Here is a 25,787-nt window from a genome sequence, read left to right on the forward strand (position 1 = left end):
CTATCATTATAACAAATGACTTCTGAGTAGGTTTGTCAAGATTATAGATTTCCTAGCACAAATTAGACTAAAATACAGAGAAGTTGTCCTCCTCCTACAGCTTGAACCTGTATACACTGTATACATGCTCGATTCAGCCCTACAATGTTTTCTCTGCTAAGTACTAAGCAAGCAAGGAAGTCTTTGCAGGATCATAGCATAATTTAAAGTAATTATTATAGTGCAGGTATGGCAAGTAACAGAAAAGAAAGAAGAGAGAACGAGAAAAAAAATGAAAAGCATGCTGTGATAACTGAAAGACAGTTACTGCTGTGTGTTACAAAAATCACAGAAAAAGTAATTCTTCTTTTGTGTAAAAATATACCCTTAAAATATGCTAAGTTATCAAAGATTAAGCATTTACATTTTTACCTAGTTCTTTTGATTTTGAAATAATCTGAGCTCCAACTGATGAATCACAACAGTCCAAAGAAGGCACTGAAAAATATAAGGAAAATCATTTCAACTTTTAAAAATGGTGACTTGATTTAAACTGAAACTATTAATTGATTTTCTTTCAAACAGTTCTGTTAAACTCCCTGATTTATACTGTTGGCAATATTCACTAGCACCTTTAAAATAAAAGTGCTTTTCAGTGTCACAGAAGATGCAACTGCGAAATAAGCCTGGTATTAACTGAAGTTTTCCAATTTCCTAGAGCCAAGAATGGTACTGGAACTGCACTGATTTCAAAGGTAGATGATCTTCTGCCAGACCGAGGGCAAATGAATACATTAGATCTACTGGACTGTAAAGTAACCTAAGTAACCTCTACCTTAGTCATGACATCAAGTTTTTGATGACCTAGGCATGAACAACAGGAAGGCTTTACAAATCAGATATCAATGGCTTTTTTCCTCAAGGAGTGGTTTACTTCAGATATGCAAGCTGTAAAGCACACAACAGCTTCACAGGCAAGATTCCAGCGGGGTCTATGCTTTCAGATGTCTCATGTATGAGAAACAAAACGATGCTGATGGACTATCTGGGAACAGATGATAATGACTTGTTGAGGTCAGATACAGTAATTCTTATCCAAGATAAGAGTACTGGAAAATGGAACAATAGAAACTATTTGAAAATTATGGCTTGTGGCTTCAAGGAAGCACTGAACAGTGTGACTGAACAAATAGCAATCAGAATGTCCTACACTGCTGGCTCCTACTTTTGCAGGTGGAAATGCTTTTGCCACCTGCCCTGCAGTAACTGTAATCACACTTCACTAACCTGTGATCTGCAGACTAGAGTTTTAATGTAAGTAGTAGCTTTACAGAGATCATGGAGACAGAGTAAGAATGGGGAAAGTTAGAGGTTTCTATCTCAGAAACAATGAGACAGAACTAAAAGCTAAAGAACTGTTATTTCAGCATGGTTAGGTTTATCATTCATATAAGTTTCTTAGCATGTATTTTCCTTTTTTGCCTAGAAATCTTATGCAAAGCGAATTTAAGACTCAGCCAGGTATCCATAATATCTAATTTGTATGTACTCCACAAGCCCAGACCACTGCGGCAAAGTATGTGTGGTAAGTTCAGTGTTTCTCAGACATGTCAGTTCAAATTCCTGTGTGCCAGTGATAATGATCTCACACACAAATATGGGAGCCAGAGGCAAGACCAGGAAAAGCACAAAGGGTTCCAAAGAACACTTAAATTCTTAGCTAAATACAAAACAAACATGTAGAAAATAAAATATTTTAAAATACTTGAAATCTAGCACATACTTTCTAAGCATGTAAAGGACGAAGGGAAGTGAAAGTTTCACGTAAGAACTGTAGTCCCTTAAAAGTCTCTGAATATTGCACCTGCAAAATGTTTTATATAAGGTATAACTCAAGTATATGATACAGCCTACAGAAAATGAATAATCTGTGCAATTTGTGTATGAAAACAAGTCTATGAGCATTGCTGAAAAAAAAAGACATGCAAAAGGGGAAAGAAAACAAAAGAAGTTTGAAAATGAAATTTTGAAAGAGATGTTAAGCTGGAGGGAAACAAAAAAAAAATAGGACAGAAGTTGCAGGATGGAAGATACTTAAGATCACTGAATTGAATCAACAAAATAAGCACATCGCAAGGAATCTTCTAATCTTCATCTATCCATTTGATTGGTTATGCTTTACAAGATGTTTTAAATCAGAGATAGCAATTATCAAATTGGAATCTAAGGTAAATGAAAAATTGAGGAAAACAGCTGTCAGTGAGAACTTGATATCCCTATTAGAAATCAAACAACAGCAGGGTGCAATCTTCTAGGCCAGGTCAGATTATGAGTAATTTTAGCTCCGGAGACTGAAGAGAGTTGAAATACTCAAACAAAAGAGCTGACAGCAACAAAGGTGCAGCCTTCAGAGACCAAGTCACAGAAGTTGCACAAGCAATATTTGAAGATGGTATTAAACAGAGTTTTGAAAAGCGTCCAGTTTAAGAATTAAATCAATAAAATGGGTAACAGAAAAATATGAGATCTAAATTACAGACAGACTGGATACAAAAAAACCCCTCATAGAACGAAGAGGGATTGCTGCTTTCTGAGGCTTTTAAATTAAGTTTAACCAAAATAAACATTTATTTTAAAAAAGAGTTTAAATACAATGAAAGACACAGAGTTTTGTATCATCAGTTCAAAAAATAATTGCATAGAATACAATTGGATGAGAAAAATCACAGCTGGAGAAAGACAGGACACTGCATTCTTTAAGGCTGGAACAGAACAGAACAGTGGCAGGCAGAAATGAATTCAGCATAAGAAACAGACTGGTTAATGCAGAAACATGACAATCACAGAATAGTATCGGATACTGGCCTAACTACGTGTATGATGCAGGAGATAGTTTGTAAATAGACAGCAACCTGCAGGCAGATAATAGCAGATTTTAAAATGAGCATTTCAAAAAATTACAAATTCAAAAGTTAAAATTTTCATGTATATTATTACACTGATCTTATATTCTGTGTTTGTGAAGTACACAGGATAGATTTTACAATGAAGAAAGTCTTGATTCAGTTTCATGAAGATTGTACAACAGAGTGCTCCAAGTATAGTATGCGTACCACCGGCAGGACCGAACATCTCTGTGGTATGAACTCCTCACTGCCTCTGTGGACAAGCTTATTTAAGCCACTGGATGAAAACATGCACACAGGTGGCTACTAAAAACTACTAGCCTATCCACCTTAACTGGCTGTTATGTGCTGCTGCAGCTCCCCTCCCTTCAGCTGCATCGCCTGCTAATGAAAGCCTGGCAGAGCTGCTGCCAGGGCCTCCTGCAGGAAAGAGGGGCAGCACCATGGGTGACGAGTTGAGTTGCCAGGTACAACGGTAAATGATAGAGAGGCAGAAGTGATGGGAGGGTGGTCCAGATTCACTACTGTGGGAGCACCAGGCTGGAGATGATAGATGCACAGAACCACGGGAAGAGCTGCTGCCACCTAGAGCAGTTGTTAGGACCCAGTCACAGTAATACTCAAGCAAACACAATTAGAAAACCTCTTCTAAAATGCACAGCAATGTGCTGAGAGACATATGCTGGATCTTGAGACCATATTAAAAACAACCTGATGAACATTGATTAGAGATGACTATTTCAGAAGGATCTAGATATTACAGGTTTATGGTGTGCTATTTTGGAGCAAATTTCACCACATTCTAGCTGTGGATATTGATGTATGTTCATCAAAAGAAAACAATAAAAAGCTATTTAATCTTTTTTTTTTCCTGTTTCCTGAAGAAGACAACTTTGTAAGACTACCAGATATGCAGCTGGTGTTCTTAAGATGAGACAGGGAAGAGCTCTTATAAATCTGTATGTTTCAGTTTTCTTAAGCAGAAAAAAAATGGAAGCTCTTTATCAATACCTACATTCTAGAAGGGATTTACTCACTATCAAAAATAAATCTATTTTCTCACTTGCAATGTACTGGTAAATTTTAGGATGAGGACCTCTTGCTTCTTCTACAAAGAAGGTAGTTTAAAAACCCATAGTAATACTTGTGAACACATTAATATCCTCTGTCATACATCAAATGGAAAGAGAAAGAAGCATCTCAATAAGAAATCCACAATATGGTATATTCTAAGAAACAGTACACTGGTAACTAACATTTGTTTCATTAAGTTTATCAAATGCTAACCATTCTCACATTGAAACAAAGAATTACAAAGAATTTTCAAGTGAGTTGTAAAAGAATTAGCAAAAGATTAAAATATATTTTATATAGAAGTACATGCAAATATTTTATGAACATGCACCAAGTGACATATTCGGACATGCAACTGTTGAAGTGTACACACATGTTAAAGAGATTATTATATATAATGAGTCAAAGAATAATAAGCAGAGAAACTTGTCTCATTAAAAAAGGGTGAAAAGGATCTGCAAATAAAGCTTGGGAACTCTCTAAAAGGTCGTGCAAGAACTGTTTCCTATTCCTTAGGAGACAAACCCAAGCAACAAAATTTCACAAAGGTGTGAAAGGAGGACCAGCTCTGGGGCCACCTGATGCCTGGAAGTGAAACTTCTCTGATGCTATCTACTGAAGTTGTACTGTCTTGTATATTATAGGCTTTAAGTAGCTTTGAAAAGCTAGCTCTCCCAGCTCCTAAGTGGGAAGAGGCATTACTTGTTACTTGGACCTTTTTGTTTCAAGTGACTAGAAACTTATCAAAAGAAACAAAAATCTGTTATCTCTGCAATTTTTGTTGTTTTGCCCACTTGTTTTTTCTTGCTGATTTTGCTGAATTTGTGAAAGCTGATCTCAAAAATGAAACGACTTGGAGAAATACGTAAGCATAAGCCTAACAGCGGAAACTAAGAAACATTCCATGATTGTATATAGTCAATCAATTTAAAAACTTTCAAAGCCACCTCAGTAAGTTACAATTAAGGTCAAGCTGCCTCAGGACATGTCAGCCTAAAGGGACAACAGATGCTCTACAGAACTTTACTTGGCAGACCTCTCAAACCCATGTCTCATGGGCTCCACTCTTGGTAAGAAAAAACGATCTCCTGCTGACATCCTCTTGGTGAATATAAACATTTACTGAAACACTTTCTGAGTTCTTGTCCTTTCCTCCTAACACGCTTTCAAAAAGAGTGATATACCAAACAGCCAAGGGTTAATGTGAACACTTAAACATGCTATTACTCTAAAAATGTGCAGAGATGTTGATGCTCTGTTAAAGTAGCAGACTGAAGCAGGAACTCCAGTGAACTTATGTGCAGAGAAAACAGAGCCAGAATACTATCCTTGTAGCTAGGCCAAAAATCATCTAACAGACCAATCTAATTGCTGACAGGCCACTCATAACAAAATTAACCAATACCAGCCTACAGAACCAGACACGCTAGCTGCACTCAAAGAGAAAGCCTGTAGTAACCTCAGCTCCCAAAGTACTAATGCTGCAGGACTGTTTAATACAGATTAAAAATAAAGTACATTCAATGAAAATATGTGTAGAGAAGGGCAAAGCTCATCAGAAAGTGCTCTGTGTCTTAGTTAATGAAAAACGTGTGACTCCCCAACAGAAAAAAATGGAGAATTCTTTCAATGACTGCAGCTAGAGAAGAACTGGTCTTCAGTTCTGGGAGAGCTGAGGGAGTGGCATTATTAAAATGTGAGTGAGGAGGGGAAAAAAGCTCATATGGACTGCTGTTATAGCCACTGCTGCTTCAGAGAGCTAAAGTACTGAGCTACAGAAAGGTCTTCTGCTTGGAACTGATTTAAAGTTTCTTCTGCACATCATATCTTTAGAGAACTAGGCTTTTTTCCTTCCATCTAACAAAGTGAGAAGCATTTTACTCTTTCAGCGCCAAATGCTTTTTGTCATTTACCCAACCTATCTTCAATAAATTTGGCCAGAATCTCCCCTGCTAGATTTTCTTTTGTGATAGAGACGGCCTTATGGCCAATAATTAGTGTGTATGAATGAGCTGAGGACACTTCCAGGAGGCCATTAAAGTAAACGTGAAAAATCTTGGTTCTACAATAAGCCAAATCTCCACCAGAGAAAATAATCATAAAACATCCCCAAACCTATTTATTGCAGTGTGCAATCCTGCCATTGCTTTCAGTTATCTTCTTACCGTTTGTTGGTGGTATGTATGGCCTACAAATGGTACAGTCAAAACCCATATCAGCTATGTTTTCCACTTCCTCCTCTGTGTTTAAGTTCTGACAGATTGCATGCATCCATCTAGAAATTAAGTGGGGGAAAAAATACAATTTAAAGGAAATATGTGGTGTTTCAGGAGACCTAAATATCAGTATATGGTCCAAGTAAATGTGAAATACTTATTCTAATTTACTTTAGGGAGAAATGACGAATCAGGTTCTCCACATACAGCATTCCTCTACGTGTCTTAAATACTGCATATACAGTATCAGATTATGCACTTCCCTTAACAAGAAGAAAAACTATATAAAACAATGTCCCGGAAGCATACACATCTTAGTATCATAATATTCTCCTTTATATGCAATCATCTTAAGTACTCACTTTACACAATGTAATGCAAATTCAGCCTCACAACAACAGTCTTGTGAGGTAAATTAGTTTATTTCATTTTTACAGAGGGGAAAACTGAGTGATTAATTCATTTGCCCAAAGTCACATAGTTAAGTCTGTGGTACAACTTAGAATGAACTAATAAGAGACTTCTGAGACTCAGTCCAGTTCTCTTTACCACAAGACCGTTCCTTTTATCTTTAGGCTTTTACATCATTAGGGGAAAAAATTAAAGTGAGCCTTAAACAGGAAAAAAAAGACCCTGTAAAATTATTGGAAATCCTTACCGATCACATTGTCTACACTGAATTATGAGCTCTTCATCCCTGTAAGTGCGATAGCAGATTGGGCAGGTAGACAAACTCGCGCAGGGTGCACACTGTGTGTAATTATTTTGCCATTCACATCGTAAGCCCGGAGAAGTAGCTCCACAGTGTCTGCACCAAACACACCTGCACAACAGACAAAATGATGTATTACTTTCAGTTCAAGGTAAGGTTATTTTGTGCCTTTAAAATGCTCTTACTTAGAACTCTATGAATAATTAAGTTTTAGATCAGTAGACACTTTTAGAAGAAAAAAATAATTTGTTTCAGGTTAAACACAGTATTTTACTTGAATGGAAATGTATCCTTTAGGTTTTGGACATGACCAACATTTTTGATATTTTTTAAATAAAGTTCTTAAGTAAGAAGTCCTCTCAGTCTGGAAAACCAGGCAGATGCATGTTTGTAACAGTTCAACAGGTCAGAGGAGTTCCTGCTTTCAGCTGCAATTCACTTCAGTAATATGGGGAGACTTAACCATCTAAGAGGTCTATTCTGTTTGTGTTTCACCCAAGTAGAAAAAATGGTTTTCAGAGGGTTTTATTTTGATAAATGACAATCAGGTGAAGTGCACATGAATTTTTCCAACTGCTTCAATTGGTATTTTTTGCCAAGTATTTCAAAAGAAAAATTCTGTCTACCTCTACTTAAGTGGGTTTTGGCATGAACAAACAGTACAAATTGGAGATAACAGTTTCTATATTTAATTGAAAGATGAATGAAACAATTGGAAGGTATTTTGTTTGCTTTGCTTAATATACCTGATTTAACTACAATTAAAGCCTTATTACAGACAAATTGGCATTGCCAATATAAAGTAAAGTAATCAAAAGAAATGAAAAAGGCCAGTCAGTATTTCTGATAGCAGAGCCAAACACACCATTTGCACTTCCAGCCTCCTTTTGGAACGGTCTGCAGGGGCGGATCTAAGCAGTAAGTGTGGTAACTGATGTCGCAGTCATCACAAAGCAGCAGCCTTCCTGGATCTGTAGCTTTCCCACAGGCTTCACACACTGTGCATTCCAGGCACCTCCAACCTTTACTAAGCACCACTTTAGTAATCTGCAGATAGTAAGGTGAAAATTATTCAGAAACTGCTCTTTGAACTGTCATCATTGTATAAATTTAAGTCTGGCTTCGGCCAACACAGGATGCTGTTCTGTGCACATCACAAGTAGCAGTGTAGCAATTAGAGTCTCTGAAGCTTCACTAAATGAGAAAGGTTTAAATAAGACAAGAACTGTGCGTCTTTACTGATAGCTGGTACTATTCTCAAACACAGATTTTTGCAGACATACTAGTAGGACAGAGAATACATACTGCCCTGGATCTACATGTAGAACAATTCTACTCCTCACAGGAGTAGCTGGTCCTGTAAGGAACAAAGAGAACACACTGCTGCTTTTTTCAGGTGTAGTAAAACCAGGATTCAACTCATTATAAATCCTGTATCTGTTATCTTTCCTCCTCCTGCTTGAGCAGGGAGGTTGGACTAGATGATCTCCAGAGGTCCCTTCCAACCTTACCCATTCTATGTGATAACCAGGTCTGGAGTTTTAGTGACCTGAAGCAAATAAGCAATTTAATGTAATTTAATATAAATAGTACTACATAAACGCAAAATCAAATTATAGTCTCATGAAAAATGCAGATGATATTTCATAAAGCATTTTTAAAATCAAGTCCTGTGACATGTTCTTAAAAATTCCACTTCTATACAGATGCATTTATACAATGAACAACAAAGTGTATCATTTACGTACTGCAGTAAGTAGATTATGTGCTTGCTAAGTCATTTTCTACCACTCAAATTTGATTTTCACACATTTTCTCCCAGACTAATGAATGTAGAATGTATTAATTAACTACTCCAACTGCTGTCAATTCTGACAGCCAACAGACAAATTGAATCAACTAATCCTTATGCCCCTAGTAAATCAAGATGCAATGTATTTTTTGTTTTTAATTCTCCTTGTATTTAGGTTTTAAACTTATATCTCAAACTGTTATTTTAACCAACTGCTGGATAATCACTGCTATTTATGTTTGCGAAATTACAAAAAGGTGAATTTCTCTTGAGGCATATTATACATATTATAAAACGACATTTAATTAAAGACTTTCAGAAGTCGCAAACAAATAATGGTCACATTACCTGAAGAATACCTAACAAGTTAACGACTCCTCTAACTACCACAGAACGGAAGGCAGTATACTGCTATTAAAGTGCAATATGAAAAGACTGTAATCAAGTAATTTTTTATGTAACAAAAGCACCCACCTTAATACTGACACAGTATGGATGGTAACACTGACCGCATTGGGAACAGGCAAGCAACCTGCCCTCAGCACCTTGGCCAAAGCTCCCACAAACTACACACATATCCTAAAATTACAGAAGAGAGCAGATCTTCAACACATGCCCAACAGTAAATTTGAAAACATGCAACTGCAAAGTTCAACTAGCCTACTGCACAATGCACCTCCTAATGACATTCATTTACTTTTTTATTTTTAACTAAAAACAATGAAAGAAACAAAACTGAAATCAGACTATCATCCTAACCTGATGAAGAGTGAATTTGTCACTGTTAGAGAAGAGGACAACTGTATTATGCATTGAGTTTTCTTCCTCATCTTTGTTAGATGAAACATCCATAGTTGTGACCTATATAAAAAAAACCCAAAATATAAACAGTATGTACATCAAATTTTCTAAGACATTAGAAAAGTTGAAATCTATCTGTAAAATATTAATTTTTAATAGTACTAGAGAATACAAGCTTTGAAGAAACCAGAAGAAAATGCAAATGTTTATTGATACTACCTGATCTTATGTAAAAATCTACCTTCATCAGAAATTACAATATTAACTTCACATCATTTTTTCAAACTTGTGCAAGCATCATCTCTATTTCATTTTAAAGAACCATTCTCTTTTTCCCCTCTGCTCACTTTTATATTTATCCCATGTACTTTAAAATGCAAACGGAACGAAAAAGGGCAGTCTGGGAAAAACTCCCTAAGTAGCAACTGTCCTACTGTGACTAGTCTGCTCTTTCTCCTATGTATAAACACTGAAGTTATTCTAATTGAAAACTTAATTATAGGGACATTCTTTAATACTTGAAGAGCAATCACACAAATGTATCTTGTCCCGTAGTGCTTAAAAATGTTTTAGCCAATGCTGCAAATAAGTTAGAGGAATGACTAGTAATAGCTGAAGTTACAACAGTTAGAATATTATCTGTAAGCAGTGTTTTGAGGCTATGCAGCTTGCCCATAAAAAAAACTAAGTTGACTTAAACACCTGAAATTGTTGTTCTGATCTTAACTTTTACTGTAAACAGAAGTTTTTCCTTTGATAAAGCACACTGTTACTCTGACCTAGCCTTTATGAATTAGTTTCATACATGTTTATATAGCATCTCGGGAAGAAAAGGAGGTTGTGCAGTGACTTCAGGAAATCTACATGAAAACATTAATGAGCACTTAAACTGTGTTCTGACTCTCATGCAAAACTTGCCATGCAGAATGTTCCATGAACTTAAATTATTAGACCTTGCCATTTACTCTCTGAACCAATAGTGGCCATGAAAGTTTGTAAGCTAAGAGTACAAAGTTCTCCAAAAAGGAACAAATGAATGACAGAGAAATGTAACCAGTTTCCCAGCTGTTTCAATTTTATAAATGTGGATTATTTTAAATACAGCTTAAATCTTACATAATTGGTTTTGTTTATACAATAATTTACATGTTTTACAAGTCCAAACATCATTCTGAGATAAATGTAAATACTACTAGGACAGCTACAAGGAATTCTTTTGATACACTGTTGCTGAAAATTACAATTTACTGGGAAACAACTAAAAAGGGAGTTTAAGCATACACTGTTCAGGTCTTTTAATTATTGTGTGGTTGACAGCACAGTAGATGTAACAAACCAGCTAATCAAAAAACACCTGCAACACCTGGAGAGGTTTAATGACAGCAAAGTTCTTGGAGTTGTTTACATATATGAGAAAGCAGACTTTGAAGCACAGAATTGCTCTATTTTGACACTACCTTACTCCAGCCATGACCCAGTTAGGTTAATCTATTCCCACCTCCTCTCCCCTCTCCCCAAAGATGTACCAAGAAATGTCCAAGTTTGTGTAGTTGTTCACTGGCTATGATTCCATATTGAGTAAGAATCTGTGCAAAGGGACCGAAAATACAGCCTGCTTATGCTATTTCAAACATTTGTCTTGCAAAAGGTCTCTTTGCATTGCTACCTTCCTCTGCTTTATCATGAGACAGCCATACCTCTGCATTAGAAGTCTGAAACAGAAAAACTTTAATTTATTTTACCAGTGATAAGATCAAATTTCTACAGGAACTGGTGGAAAGTGATTGCCATTTTGATTTACACCAATTTACTGAACACTAGAAAGGGAGTGAATGTTCTCTTTGCAGTTACAAAATCCTTGAAGAGTTTGCTCTATAAAGCCCAGCTTCTCTTGAAATACAAATTTGTGCTTTGTAACATCAGAATAACTACATGAATGCCTCTAATTCAATAAGGTACCTAAGACTAGCCTTGGCGGAATTCATCTTGTATGTTTAAAATTATGTGTTTGCTTACACATCTTGACCACCCAGAGTTTTAAAAGTGAACAAAAATACAGACAGCTGTTCCTCTCCCAGATCACAAATACCTGCAGAGTATTCAGAGAGATTATTACATAGACAGCAGAAAGTGGCACAAGGCTATATGAACTCCACCAGATTATAAGTAAAATACAATAAAGCAGTTCTAAAGAGCCTGAGAAGTGACTTTATCAGATAAAGACAAAAATGAACAAATTCTTTCCTGAACACATCAGAAACAGGAAGCCTGTCAAAATCTGGAGGGCTGACTGATAACCAAACTATAAAAGGTATGTTGGAGGCAACAAGTCCATCACTGAAAAATACGTATTTTTTGCAATGCACTTTCGCCGCAACTTTTCATACCAAAATTCCTCCTTACAATGAGCAGATCAGATTATTATGATATTTAAGAGTTTTGTAAGGACTTATAAGTATGAAATAACTGAACTATTTGTTCTTTGTAGTGAGCAATTACTTGCTTAAAATCACTTCAATGGTGTAGGAATGGAAGACAGCAAATGCAGCTACCATTTTCTCAAAGTTTTCTGAGGAGAATCCAGAACACCATGTACCGTCCTACAGCATATCTGACATCTGATTGCAACAGGGTACTCGCAGTCGTATCATTTTTTTTTCAGGAGTCAGGAAGAGCTTTAGTGAGGGTAAATTGTTTTGCACAGGTCTATTAGAATTCTCTGAAGGAGTCAGCAAGCCTGGGGACAGGGAGATCTGATTGATATAATCTATTCAATTACCAAATTATTTTGGCAAATAATTCACTAGTGCCTCTTAAAAAAAAGAAAAAGTAAGCCAACAGAGAATCAGAGGGATGGTCCTTACATTGATACAAGATTGGAAATAAAAAGCCGAATAAATTATCAGCTTTCTTTGTGGAAAAATAGTGAAGTCCTGATAGGATGTCTGCTAACAGGCTGTGCTGTTCAATATACTCACATACAATCCAAAAAATCAGAAGAGGAGCAAGGTGACAAAGCTTGCTAATAATATTAAGCTATTCAGAGCAATAAAAAATGAAAGGCAACTGCAAAGAACTGAAATAAAATGGCAGATGAAAGTCAGCACAGTTGAATTAAAATAATGAACATGGCAAAACAACTGACAAGTACGATCAAAAACATGGAAAAGCTTGCATACAAGGAACAACTAAAAATACTAAGATTCTTCAGTCTAGCACAGACAGTGAAAGGAAAAGAAGTGACAGAAATCTACAAAAATCAAGAGAGGCATGGAGGAGGTGACTAAAAAACCCAAAACACAGACAACCAAACAAAAAACCCTCCACTATCTCTTCTGTATGAGCACTAAGGAGCAGCCAACCAAACCAGTAGGTAGCAATTTAAAACAAAGGAAGAATTTTTGTATCCAACAAAGTATATTGGATATAAAACAAAAGATGTTTTGACCCAACATCTTATCAGCTGTAGAGCTCAAAAACAGTTACATGGTCATCAAAAGATTCCAAAACCGAATAGACAAATTTATGAAAGAAAATTCCAGCACAAGTCATCCCCCTTCGGTACAGCAAATTGCCAAGCCATGAACTCTAAAGTCTCTCTCTGACTCTTCTGTTTTTGTACTCTTCCCTCATCATTCAGTTTTGGTCCCCTGGATAGACAAACCTCTGGTGTGATCTGCTAAGGCTGCTGCTACGTTTGTACACATAAGTCTTGCTCTCTCTCCTTTTCTGTTCCAGTGAATGCTGTATTTAATCAGCATATTCTCCCCTTGTGGAAACAGAAAAGATCCTCCAAGACCCACAACAGTTGTCCCTTGAAGTGGCAATAGCAGTGTAAAACAGCATCAGGTCCATTTAGCCAGAAACTGTATTCTAGTTTGTAACTAACAAATACTCATTAATAACCAGGTTTTATCAAATACCTCTACTTTTTAGTTTTCTTTGATTTTACACAGTATTTTAATAAAATAATTATAGCTGAATAAAATTATGTTACATTAACAGACCACAATATGACTTAAAAATAAATGTTCTTACCCCTGGAATGACTACAGTCCCAACTCCATTTTTCAGTTTTGATCTACCTCTGCCACCTCTTCCTGAAAGACCTGCACCACGTGGCCTCCGCTTCCCTGGGAATCCTGATCCACGGCCCTATTCAATATAAGATAATAATTTAAATGCAACCTAAAGGCTTTTTGTTATATGGAATTCAAACCTGTTCAATGCATCTAGGGAAGAATATGAATAAAAAAGCACCCTATGATTTCAAGTGAACATGGGCACACTAGGCCAGAGTCATTAAGTTACTGCATAAGTTGTTGCAAAACACCTTTAACTTCTGTAACGATTTACATGACACAATATGATCACCTTTATCATCAGAGAAAAAACAGCCAAAACCAGTAATGTTTATTTTCAGTTCAGGAACAACTGGAAATAAGCAACACTCAGCTCAGACAGTTACGTGACTTCTGAACATGGTCTGGACACTTCGCTAGTTGTAATCATAGCTACTTTTCTTATAGTATGAATAACCAAATAAACATTAGAAGTCATTAGGATTTAATTCTGCTTCTAAAGAAGAGCAAGACCTAGCTCCACTGAACTCTTTAATCCAGCAGGTACAGAGAGAGCTTTTTCTATTCATTGTATTGATTAACCTCATATCAACACTTCATATACGCCTAAAGTTATGTTTTTCTTTTAAAATATCCACTTATTTTTTAGGAAGCTTTTTCCTTATTTTATACGCAGACACATAGTTGCAGTGCTTGTGTACTCTGGAGTACTTGTAAAGTACGTTCAACTATAATGAACTGTGGAAAAGCAAATATGTTTTTTTTAATAATAATTATTTCATGATTTTTTTTAATTTCAAAATGAACTGAACACAAACTGTAAGAAGAACTTCCTAATCACTTCCAGAGAGAAAAGGATCATGTTGACAATGCTCCTAATTGAGTTCTGGCTAGTATGTCAGACACCTTTGCACAGAGTGTATCAATTTCAGAAGCTCTGTTCTGTATAAATCATGGCAGTTATGGTATATACACCCAAGAGGGCACCCTTTCCTACCTCCAAATAAGTAGTGAGGTTATTTACTGCATTTCAAATTTGTGAATAATATCTACTGCTAAGATAGCCCAACTTTGTCCACAAAATATCTAGATGTCTACAGTGTCTGTATCCAAATGTTAGCTAGAAATTACTTTTCATACTAAGACAGAATGTTTGCTCAATAAAACAATGTTGACTAAACCACAAAGCTCTTTGGTGATGATGTTGCCAACAGACATGAACAGTCTCCATTGACAGAGAGTCCAGAGATGGAAAGGAGCGTGACGGACTCAATACTGCCAACAGTATTTTTCAAATACACCAAATCCTGTTTTCAAAGATGATATACATTCACGGTAATTATTAAAAGGAGAATCCAAGCAACCCAGTATTAACATTTTATCAACGTCCATCATATTAATGGAAAGAGAAATTAAACTACCTTACTCTTATACAACGAGGTAATGCAAGACAACACTATTTTAGGAAATGAAACGAAGGACATCACTGATGGCAAAAGCATTTCTATGCAGTAAAGGGGAACAGATAATGTCCTCATATATATGAATTAAAACATATGGAGACACAGGACAAACAAGAGTGAACTTTTTAAGATATGAACTCTTCTGACAAGTTTCTCATTTTCTGTGTTTCAGACTTAGTATCAGTATTGTTATTTTCACAAGACTAGAAACAAGCACATACTTACACCAATGTTAATGCTGAATATTAAGCTGAAAATTAATTCTTGAAGCAGCAAAAGCTAAGCTAATGTCAAATTAAAATAAAATTAGCATGAAAGTTAAAGTGAGATGAAAAGAAACCATTTGGAATCTACAGTTATTAGGTTTTCATAGTTTAGTGGATTTTTTCTTTTCCTTTTTTTTTTTTTTTTTTTTTTTTTTTTTTTTTTAAAAAGACAGTAATTCCAGTTAGTTTCTTCAGGTATTTTTAATGATAAATGTCACCGTGGACAAAAGCTTGGTCTGTCTAATCAGATAGGATAGCAGGTATTTATTCCCCCACAAGCTAAAATCAATGCCACTTTGGATTCATTCTGAAAATTAAGACACACCTCAGATCTGTTTTTTTGTTTGTTTTTTGTTTTTAAATGTCTGGCTTACCTTACTGTCAATTTTAAGGACATTTTTCTCCAGTAACTTATTTTGACAGCTACTTGAAGTCAACCACATGAACTGAAGTACTAAACACACACAAAAATTGGTAACAAATTATTCTTTGCCATGTAAAATTATGGCAATGCTATCACAGTATTTCTATACTCTGGAAAGCATACATTTTTAAAGAGAAAGTTCCAGAGTTTTACATAATTTTTAAAGGCCATAAACAGTGATAGAATGGAAGATTAATTCAGTTGTGCTATACAGAATTTCATTAGTAGTCTCTACAGCAGAAAGACAGCAATGGATACATGTAAATAAATTCAAATTATTTACCACTTTGATGCTCCAAATGGCACTGCCAGGAAGCTGTCTGGATTTAAAAATGTCCCGACCTTCTGAAATGTCTGGGGACCAGGAAGGTGGGCTGACTGTATTATTGGTACTCCAAGCCCCCTAGGATATGGTAGGTGAGAAAATAGATGTATAAAACTTCGCAACATAAAAAAAGAAAAGCAAGCAACAAAAAAAAAGTCTGAAAAGCAAAGCACATGCAGGCATAGGCATTTCTACATTAACTTAGCTAGTCAATTAGTTCACACTGATTGAGAGGAGGGTAGAAAATTTTCACGCTGTCATTGAAATTTGCACTAAAATTTTAACCTCGAAATGACAGTTAGGTACCAGGAAATGAGTTTCATAAACGAAGCAGGAGACAAATAGAAAGCAATCAGTGATAATAATAATAAATTTTATCCCTAATTTTTATTGCCTCAAACTGAACAGAGAGGACTTGGAAACGATAAGAAGTTTTCTGTTTTACACTTCAAACTGCGTTTTTGAAAGAGCAGATGTCCTCAGTCAGCTTTTGAGACTAAACCTACTGGCAATCACGGGCAACAACTAGTTTGAAAAGCATGCGAAACAAAAGGAATATAAATAAAATATGAAAAAAAGAAAAGAAAAATAGCCATGGGTAATTAGCAAAATACTTTTTTCCTGCAGCTACATCACACACACAAAAAAACATTATAAAAGCCCAATACTAATGTTTCCTTCACCCCTAATAATTTCAGTATGGTGTCAAATATTATTATATACATGTAGTAATTGTGTATACATATGGTGTACCTAGAAACTCTAAGTAACTGATTGTATTTTTTATTCCTATTTATGTAGTTCCCAACACTGTGGAGTATCATTTGATTCTGTGACAAAAAAATATAGTAAAACAAGAATAAAGTGCTAAGATGTAGAAGAAAAAATGCTGAAGTTCCTCAGATACTTTAAAAGCTGTGGAAATTTTTCTTCAACCCTGAAGTCTTCAAGCCTGCATAAGAGGACCGTCAATGACTTGTTAAATAATTTCATTCTACACTTGTAGATTAGCATACTTATAGTATTTCTTTTTTCTTATTCTAAGCTTATGTGAGAAAAAAAAAAGTAACAGTAAGATGAGAAGTACAACAGATGAAGAGAAGCACAAGTTTACTTCTCAGGAATTACATTCAGCAGTAGAACAGCACGGATGATATAGAGTAACTTAATGCACGTTAATAGTCTCAACTACTCACACGTGCATAATGGCTTACATGTGCAAGCACAAACACATTCACGCCTTTGTACATCAGTCTATATAGTAGTTAGTATAAAGAAAAACGAGATAGTATTACAAAATACGGTTTTCTAGAAGAAAATATCTTCTATCGAGAATGTGCGGAAAGCAGTTTCTTTGGCATCTGCAGTCCATCAGCACGGATGGATTCACCTGAGCCTGCAAACAGGCATTCACTTGGCAAAGCATGGGGATCACCGAGAGTGCGGCTCCCCCTCAAGTAACTTCAGGCCCAGAGGGTGGTGGTGAGGGCTCCCCAACCCGATCAAGGTGCAGCCAGGTTAGTTCTGTTGGCAGGGACAGGTAAGGAGGAGCCCACAAGCTTGTGTGGTGCCACTGCCACCTTCTCGCGAAAGTGGGCAGACGACAAATGCCAGCGGCCCGGGAGGGCCCAGTGCAGTCATCGATGCAGCCCATCTACAGCAAGTCCATCTGCGACCCAGAAACTTAAAATGCACATAAAAGCTGCATTTCAACAACACCAAGATTGTCAAAGTGGTAAAACCCACAGTATGGACACAGCAGTATCCAGTGCAAATCTGCTTTGGTGAGTTTAGCTACTTCTGCAGGGGAAATGAAATGAAGACAATACAGCACTTAAAAATACAGTAATAATAATAAACTTTACAACTTCGTCCACACAAAGGGGTAACCAGTCTGCTTTACGGCCAGGAAAAGCTGCGGACTGTCGGAGCCCCCCTCAAAGGCTCCGGCGGGCCCGGGAGCCTCTGCTAACCCGCGCTGCAGCTCAAGCGGGCCCAGTCGACTGAGTAGCTGCAATCGCACGACTTCGCTATCCCGGCTCGTTCTGCTTGACTTGACTCAGCCAGTCACCACTCAGACAGCTCAGAGAGCAGACGGGAAGCGGCAGCAGTCGCCAGGAAGGGACCAGCGTGGCGCCGCTGGAAGCAGACACCTCTGGCACCCGCCGCCAGGCCGCGACGCGAGCACCGCGGCCGCGAAGGAGATGTGGGGGAAGGCGCGCGCAGGGCTCAGCAGCTACCTCAGCAGGTCTCTGCTAAGATGAAATGTAACTCTACTGTGCTAGCTTGATTTTTTATATCAAGGAACATGAAATAGTAATTCTCAGTTTGAGAAAGCAAACTGTCAACTTTGCTTTCTGCAGAAGTTAAAACTTCTATTGAATTTACTTGCAGTTTGTGTGCTAAGTAATTGTTCTTTATATCCAAATACACTAAAAATGTTAATAAAAAACTGAAACTATCTACTTTTACTTGGAACTTATGATGCTATTTTCCCTTTAAGAAGATACACTTCTCTAGTGATTAAGTATATTCAAAAGATTAAAAGCTAATTGAATATTAAACCTGAATACGAAACACTCAGTCTTTCAAAACAAAATGAATTGTATATGATTCATGAACCATATTGTTAAGAATTAAATTGGGAATTTAATCCAGGTTTTATTGTAGATCAGAAACGTTTGAATTCTTGATCAGATAAATTTAATTAAAAACGCACATTTCCACAATACTGTGAACAAATGAACTCCATCAAAGAGATGCGTTAATTATATTTTGGCTTTTAATTAATGCCTATTACCACACAACACTGAAGAAGAAGTTCTATTCAGTTCATTCATAGCAAAACCATGGCAATAATCAGGTATTGCGACAGAAATGGGAAGTTCTTATTCTCCATTGCCTTCTCGAGTCCTCAGAACTGAACACCACAGCTACAACCAAACTACAACCACAGGGAACACAACGTCACCAGGGCTCCGGAGATCTTGCTGTTACCAGCGACTGCATCAGCGGCCCAATGCTTTATGAAACATACTGTGATCGTAAATGCACAAACATGCATTTTCATTTTACTATTCAATTTTAGGGATATGAACAAAACTTAGATCTGTTCTAACTAGAGCTCCCTCACAAAAACCATAAAACTCCTAAAACAAAACCCCCTCAATTCTAACACAAACTCATCCTTGAAACAGTACCTTTTGGATCTCTTTGGATCTCTTTTCCAGCATCTATGTACAGTAACATACTAAGGAGTACCCAGTAACTGAAGACTGTGAAAAAGCCACAGTATCCAAGAAAGAATAAGCACCTGACTCCATCACGATGGTCTGCATTTCCGCTACAGAGAAGCTCTCAAAGTACCTAGAAATATGTAGTGAGCCATATACCAAGGTTCACCAGTATCATCATGATGAAAATGACTCCCTTTGCTTTATCTAATCACAGCATTTTCCACGGAACATACACTCAAATAATTTTTACAGTAAAATGGAAGGGGTCAAAGTTTATTATTTTCTATTCAATATGCTTCTACAAATCATTCTCCTCCAAAACAGTTTATCTATTAGTCTTACAAAGCTGCATACGCTGTAATGACCTGCACTTATTATTGACTTTATGTTATTGTTTCCCAATACTCAGTGCTGTTGCAAAAGAACTAATTCAAAATTTTCAGATACATGAAATATCCCCAATAACACTTAAATCACTCAACCACAGAAAAAAATACGCATTTTTCCTGTGAAGATTTCAAACAAGGTATATGTCAGAATAATTATCAACAACCTTATGTGATAATTCCTTTTAAGACTACTGCTTTACAAAAACATAAAAGTAGAAATCCCTCTGGCATAAACCTGCAAATTATTTGTAGGCACAGGTGGACAATCTGTATGCTCCATGGCAAAGAGACTGCACAGATACAACTCTAAGGTTAGCACTTTAACAACATTGTTATGCTGGCAGCTAATAACAAGTATCTCTGATTTATGAACAACTACAGTCAGGATACATTCAGGAGTAGGATTATGAATAACTTTGTATCCGATACTGAAACTGAATAATCAAACATATTTTAGTAGCGATCCTATTATTAGCTTTTGAAGAAAGAGACAATCATTTATCCCACTGCACAGCACATAAATTAATTTTAATGAAAACAAATGCAAATCATAAACTATTAATTTACATGGATTCACCTGTGTCCGGTGAAGACCAAATCTCCTAGGAAAAAGTGGAGAATATTGCTACCTGCAGAAACTGGCTAATGTTGGCTTTTCCTTGGGGTCCACAGAGTAATATTAATCTCATGAAAATATCTATTTTAAACGTGTGCAGCCCTGGATAAGTGACTGGTCCTATAGTGACAGTTCCTCTGTGCAGAAGAGGAAGCAGCTGTAGATCCAATGCTAGGCTGGCCAAGCGTGGGAGCCACGACTGCCTTAAAAAAACCAACAAAACAACAACAACAACAAAAAACACAAAAAAACCCACCCAACCCTATTTTGTGTAGGTTTTCTCTCTTATTCTACTAGCTGAGAACTGATCCCTGCTGAGCGGGCAGGCTGGACTAGATGGTCTCCAGAGGTCCCTTCCAACCTTACTGATTCCATGGTTCTACAATCTAGATGCAAGATAACATTCAGTACCTCATAACCTAGCTCCTAACAGATCAACATTATGTGCTTTTCTTTAAATAGAAAGAGACTGACCACGAACCCATAAAATTAACCAGCTTTTGAGAAAGCAAAATTCCTTTTTTAGTGATGTACACAGACACAGAGAAGACTCACACATGACCTGGTCTGTTCTGAACTGAGATGACACACTGCCATTACCTACCACACTCCTAGAACCTCAGGGAACCAGTTTTTCTTTTCCCTCCAGGACTGTTTTCTCCAATTTCTACTTGCTATGGGTCAATGTGACCTTGCCTAGCCTGTGTTTACCTTCCTCCCAATAGACCCAGCTCCTTCAGTGCAGCTTGGATCCTATTCTGAAAGCAGGAGGTGGAAGCAACTATCCCTTAAGAAGCTGAAAAGGAAACTGCTATAGCTGAGTACATTTCCTGTTATCCTTCAGCTCTCTTCCTCCCTGAACTGGAAGCTATTGTGAATTCTTCAAAGAAGGTGGAACTGTGAGAATAGTCTTCTGAGAAGACCTCAGCACATGCCTCATCATTAGACAAACAAGACTAGGACATTTTGTTAGGCTAATAAATTTGAAATTAAGTTTATGAGCCTTCTGTAACAAAGCAATAGCGAGACAAAGAAAAGATGGACAGGAGAACACAACGCGTTCCCCACCCATCAGAACCTGCCAAGTTGGAGTGTTTCCCTGAGCCGGAATTCAGAGCTAATATCCATTCTGAAGTATCTGTAGAGCATGACACAAAAAAACCAAAAGAACTTAATTCTTTGCTTTTATATTTAGTGAAAAACAGCTGAACTACGTGTCCCAAAGAATTCTCAGGTAACAGGAAGCCAAACCAAACCCCAATGCATGCAAGTATGTGGTGAATTGAAAAGAGATGCATGGGGGAATATCAGAATGCAGATTACAGAAGAAAAAAGTTACAGGGTTCCTTCTTTCTTTTTCTAACTTGAGAACCAGTTTCCAAGATCATACAGAATAGCCAGACAGAAAGTCATATACAGGGCTGCTGGAACATGCATCAAAAAGCGGAAAATGTAGTTTTACTCCTGAAAACTGGAGCAAATATGTATTATACACACACACACATATATGTTTATATACATAAAACACTACACATGCAATTAGCTTTTAAAGATGGCATAAACTGAGCACACTTAGATAAAACTGCAAGGTGCTGTTCTTTTATATAGAATATTTTAGAAAGGTTTTTGTTCCTATCCACATAATATCTATGGACATGAGCATTTTATTTCCATCCCCAACATGGAAAACCAGATGAACAAAAGTAAAAACCGATCAACTATGAGTCTGAAAAAGATCCCAAAGCCCTACCTACTAGTTATGCTGAATTTGTATTACTAGTAAAAGGTTAGGAAAATAATGTCTGTTTTTCACTGATCAAGTATCCACAAGCTCTTCATTTTTATTCAGTCCTTACTCAAGACAATTTTTCATCAATTTCCACAAGGTGCTGATCTGCGCTAGAACTGAATAATCAGTGGAAAGACAGAAAGAATATTGGGACTTAAAACAAAATATACATTTCCTTTCTTACCAAAAAATCGCTATTAGCCCACAATAGTTCCAGCTTATTGTTGTTTAAAGCACAAGCAAAGGATTATCAAAATCAAGGGGATCAAACGGAGCCTTCTCAGACTAACGTAATTTTAGAAGAGGGTTCATTAATTTTTCAAGTAACTTATCCAGTTCTACAATAGGCACTGCTAAGATGTTAACTGCCTTAAGATGTTATTTGTACCTTTTTATTTCAAAATATAATTCCCAAACTGGTGAATAGATTATGTTAATTTAGCATCACAGCTAGGATTTTGTTTGTGCTAAATGAATTCTAAACAGTAATTCAACTCAGTTTTATTTGCATTTCTTACACCATATATTGAGAGGTTAATATCTATTCCATGTTATACATAGAATATATAATCCAATACTTTTTGGCTGATTTTTTAAGAAATGCATTTCTGATGCATGCATTTGCAGTTGCGAATCAGCCTCTATGTTTTCCTCATTAGGCTCTCTAGCAATTAACTGATTTCTTTTTGCCAGTATCATGATGCAGGTGCCCACACACACCAAGACCAAGTAGCACAGAAAAATAAATGTGGCTTTTACTGGCACACAAAACAAGACAAAAATCTTCCCCAACAGACACTTTGAATTCATTTTAGACTATTTGGGAATGCTCTCCCCACCCCCATCTCTTCCCCACACTTTTAAAATCTGCATGACAAATTCATGCAAATTTTAAACTAGGGAAATAAATTTCATTTTAAGACAGTACACAGTATTAAAAGTGATAATGTTTGATTACTGTAAGACAACATCAGTGCAGAGGAAACAGAACACTTTCTTCCCAAAAGCTTACAGTCTATTTTTATTTCATGTATAACCTCCATCATGCTTACAGATGAAGAAAAAAAACAAAACCAAAAAACCTTGAGATGCTCTAAAATCTTCCATTATTATATATTCTTAACCCCTTTAGAACACTGTTTCATAGCTCCTCTTGAAAACCAAATTTCCACTGCATTTTTGAATCCTTAGCTTACATGACAAAATGTAAAACATTCTACAATATAGAAAATAATTCTTTAACACTAAGTTCAGAAAACCGTGAAACTATCAGCCTAGAAGTCCCAAAGCCTAAAAATAAATTCTGTTAAGAGAAAAGAAATGAAACACTACTTAATTTGTCACACTTACATATACATCTTGTGTAGAATTTTGCAAACACAAAATAAATGCAAAATAAAGTTCCACGAATCATTTACTCCCATAAATACACAATTAGAACAGAGAGTAAGATGCTGCAGAAGGCTATAGATGTGATGATTAATATTCAATTATCAAATCTAATCCTCATCAAATCACAACAATTTCTACCAGACAGTTCTTTCTTATTATTTGCACATATAACAAAACCATCACTCTATTCGCCTTCATTAAAAACTTCCATCCAGAAAAAATCTGGCAGCATGATGTTGCAGAGTTGTTGCAGGTTCATTTATGAAGCCAATTTAAGAAACGTTACCACACATTAAAGGTATTAGCATGCATATATATATATGTAAATATATATATGAAAAAGACTAAGAGATGTGTTAAAGAAAAAGCACATTATGTATGTGTGTGTTTCTAGCAGAAGTATTTTAGCATGTATTAGAAATATAGCTTATTTTGCTCTAAGTACAATCTAAAAAAAAAGAAACTGTAATTCTCACTAGAGAACCTTTATTATGTATGACCTTCAATTATTTAACATGAAATTACCTCCTTAAAGAAATAAACTATACACTCACTTGGGAGAATGAACACACAGTTTCCAAAATAGGTCAGCTTACTGTATTAAACTGAAATTTGAATCAGCTTCATAGATGTATATAATGAAATATTCTACACGCTTACCTGTCTTGATCTGGGTCTTCCAGGTGAAAACTTTCTTTTGGTGATGGCTGGTTTCCCCATGCCAATTTTTGGAGTGACTGATATGTAAGTAGTCGTGAGAGCACTTCCAGCAGTGGAAGTCAACGCTGGAGGTTGGCTGTGCTGTACGTCACGTGAAGAATGCAAGTCTAATGAAACATCTGGTGAGGAAGACATACTTGTCTTGTTTATATTAACTGATGATGGAAGTGAAGGGTAAGTGTCAGCTGGTGATTTTATGGGCTTGTCTCCAACTGGTGAACTGCTCTGCAAACCTTCATTTGCAGAAGCAGCTTTCACTTCTCTAACAGCTGGTGTTTCTGAGTTTTCAAGAGTTTCTCCTTTTTCTACCTCTTTTTGCACTTCTATTATTTCCAGTTGTTGTTCTATATGGATACAAATTTCCCCTTTACTTTCAGTCCCTTGTATTTCAGGCATCACAGTTACGGTCTCAGGTACTGAAGACAGAGACCGAGAGTCTACTGTGGATACTTCTGATACCTCAACACTATCTTGTGACAGCTGTGTCTCTTCCACCTGTTCATCTGAATCCTGCTGTAATACAGCTTGAACACCTTCCATCATTTTCTCAGTCTGACTGTCATCCAATGCTGGTGTCTTTTTAGGAGACATTTCCATTTCAGCTGAATTAACTTCATCACAGACTTCTGTTTCCAGTTCTGTGGTCTTTTCTTCTAGTGATATGCCTGTAACTAAGTACAATTACATTAAAGGCTTAATGTAAAAATGAACAGCTTACAGAGTTGCACTGGTCACCAAGTAAAGCTGGTACACAGGAAGTGCATCAAGGACGTATCACTGGCTGAAGATAACTTCATGCGTTAGCTTAAAATACACTTTATAAATATCCATTTTTGACCCTATGTTTGTAGTAAGCTCTATTTGTAGCAGATATATCTACTACAGTGTTTGATCACTTTCTTCTTTTTTCTCCTGGAAACATAGCAGAGTACCTCATAAGAAAATAGGACATTTTCAAGGAAAAACTCAAACACTCCCCTTCACATTTTCCATAATAATGCCGTCAACTGAAAGAAGATTACACTAGGATAGCAAGGGCAGCTCCTCAGCTAGTAACAATGATTCCACTGTACAAAAGATACTCCCAAATGCATATACTAGGCAAAGTTCCCTCAGCTGTATTGCTAGGAGTCAAGTTGACAGGTGAATAAAAATCACCGTACACAATCGCAAAGCATGAAACTTTGCTTATAAAGAGCATTCAGTGGACCTGATACAGCGATTTGAGGAACGTGAGCCTCCATTTCCATGTAGGCAGCTCAAAGTAGCCTCTCCTTTTTCATTTTTACATAATGAAGATTTACGTTAGCATAAATTTATGTAGTTTAAGCGACTGGCCCAACAGTTGTCAAAAGCAGACAACTATGAAGAACAGGACAAATATGTGTAACAAACATTTTCTTCCTAATACTCTTCCAGATTTTAGGAAATCACTTGAGTTGAAAATAGTCTGTGGTTTATCATGCCCCATCAATTTCTTTCAAAAATGTAAGCCCAGCTTCCCCTCGAATCGAATCAAAATTACTTAATCCATAACTTTCTTCGTCAAGGACTTCCAGCGTGTTGTATCCATTCCATGAGGCTCAACATCCTATTTTCTGCTTT

At 36.5% G+C, this 25,787-nt stretch overlaps 1 protein-coding gene across 14 annotated transcripts in view; it reads right to left on the reverse strand.

The window, feature by feature from the left end:
• KMT2C (lysine methyltransferase 2C) overlaps positions 1 to 25,787 on the reverse strand; it is a 201,785-nt gene that overhangs the window by 58,995 nt on the left and 117,003 nt on the right. For 10 of the 14 annotated variants that reach the window (XM_062568805.1, XM_062568815.1, XM_062568811.1 and 7 more), the window contains exons 13-21: positions 24,123 to 24,853; positions 15,999 to 16,118; positions 13,519 to 13,635; positions 9,439 to 9,540; positions 9,154 to 9,258; positions 7,753 to 7,934; positions 6,834 to 6,998; positions 6,125 to 6,234; positions 412 to 477 (exon numbers count right to left, since the gene is read on the reverse strand). In XM_062568805.1, the coding sequence (XP_062424789.1) occupies positions 412 to 477; positions 6,125 to 6,234; positions 6,834 to 6,998; positions 7,753 to 7,934; positions 9,154 to 9,258; positions 9,439 to 9,540; positions 13,519 to 13,635; positions 15,999 to 16,118; positions 24,123 to 24,853 (1,698 nt within the window). The remainder of the gene's footprint in view (positions 1 to 411; positions 478 to 6,124; positions 6,235 to 6,833; positions 6,999 to 7,752; positions 7,935 to 9,153; positions 9,259 to 9,438; positions 9,541 to 13,518; positions 13,636 to 15,998; positions 16,119 to 24,122; positions 24,854 to 25,787) is intronic. The other 4 variants (XM_062568808.1, XM_062568814.1, XM_062568812.1 and 1 more) reach the window with 4 other exon arrangements.

Source organism: Rhea pennata, chromosome 2, assembly GCF_028389875.1.
Source record: "Rhea pennata isolate bPtePen1 chromosome 2, bPtePen1.pri, whole genome shotgun sequence".
NCBI classification, from domain to species: domain Eukaryota; kingdom Metazoa; phylum Chordata; class Aves; order Rheiformes; family Rheidae; genus Rhea; species Rhea pennata.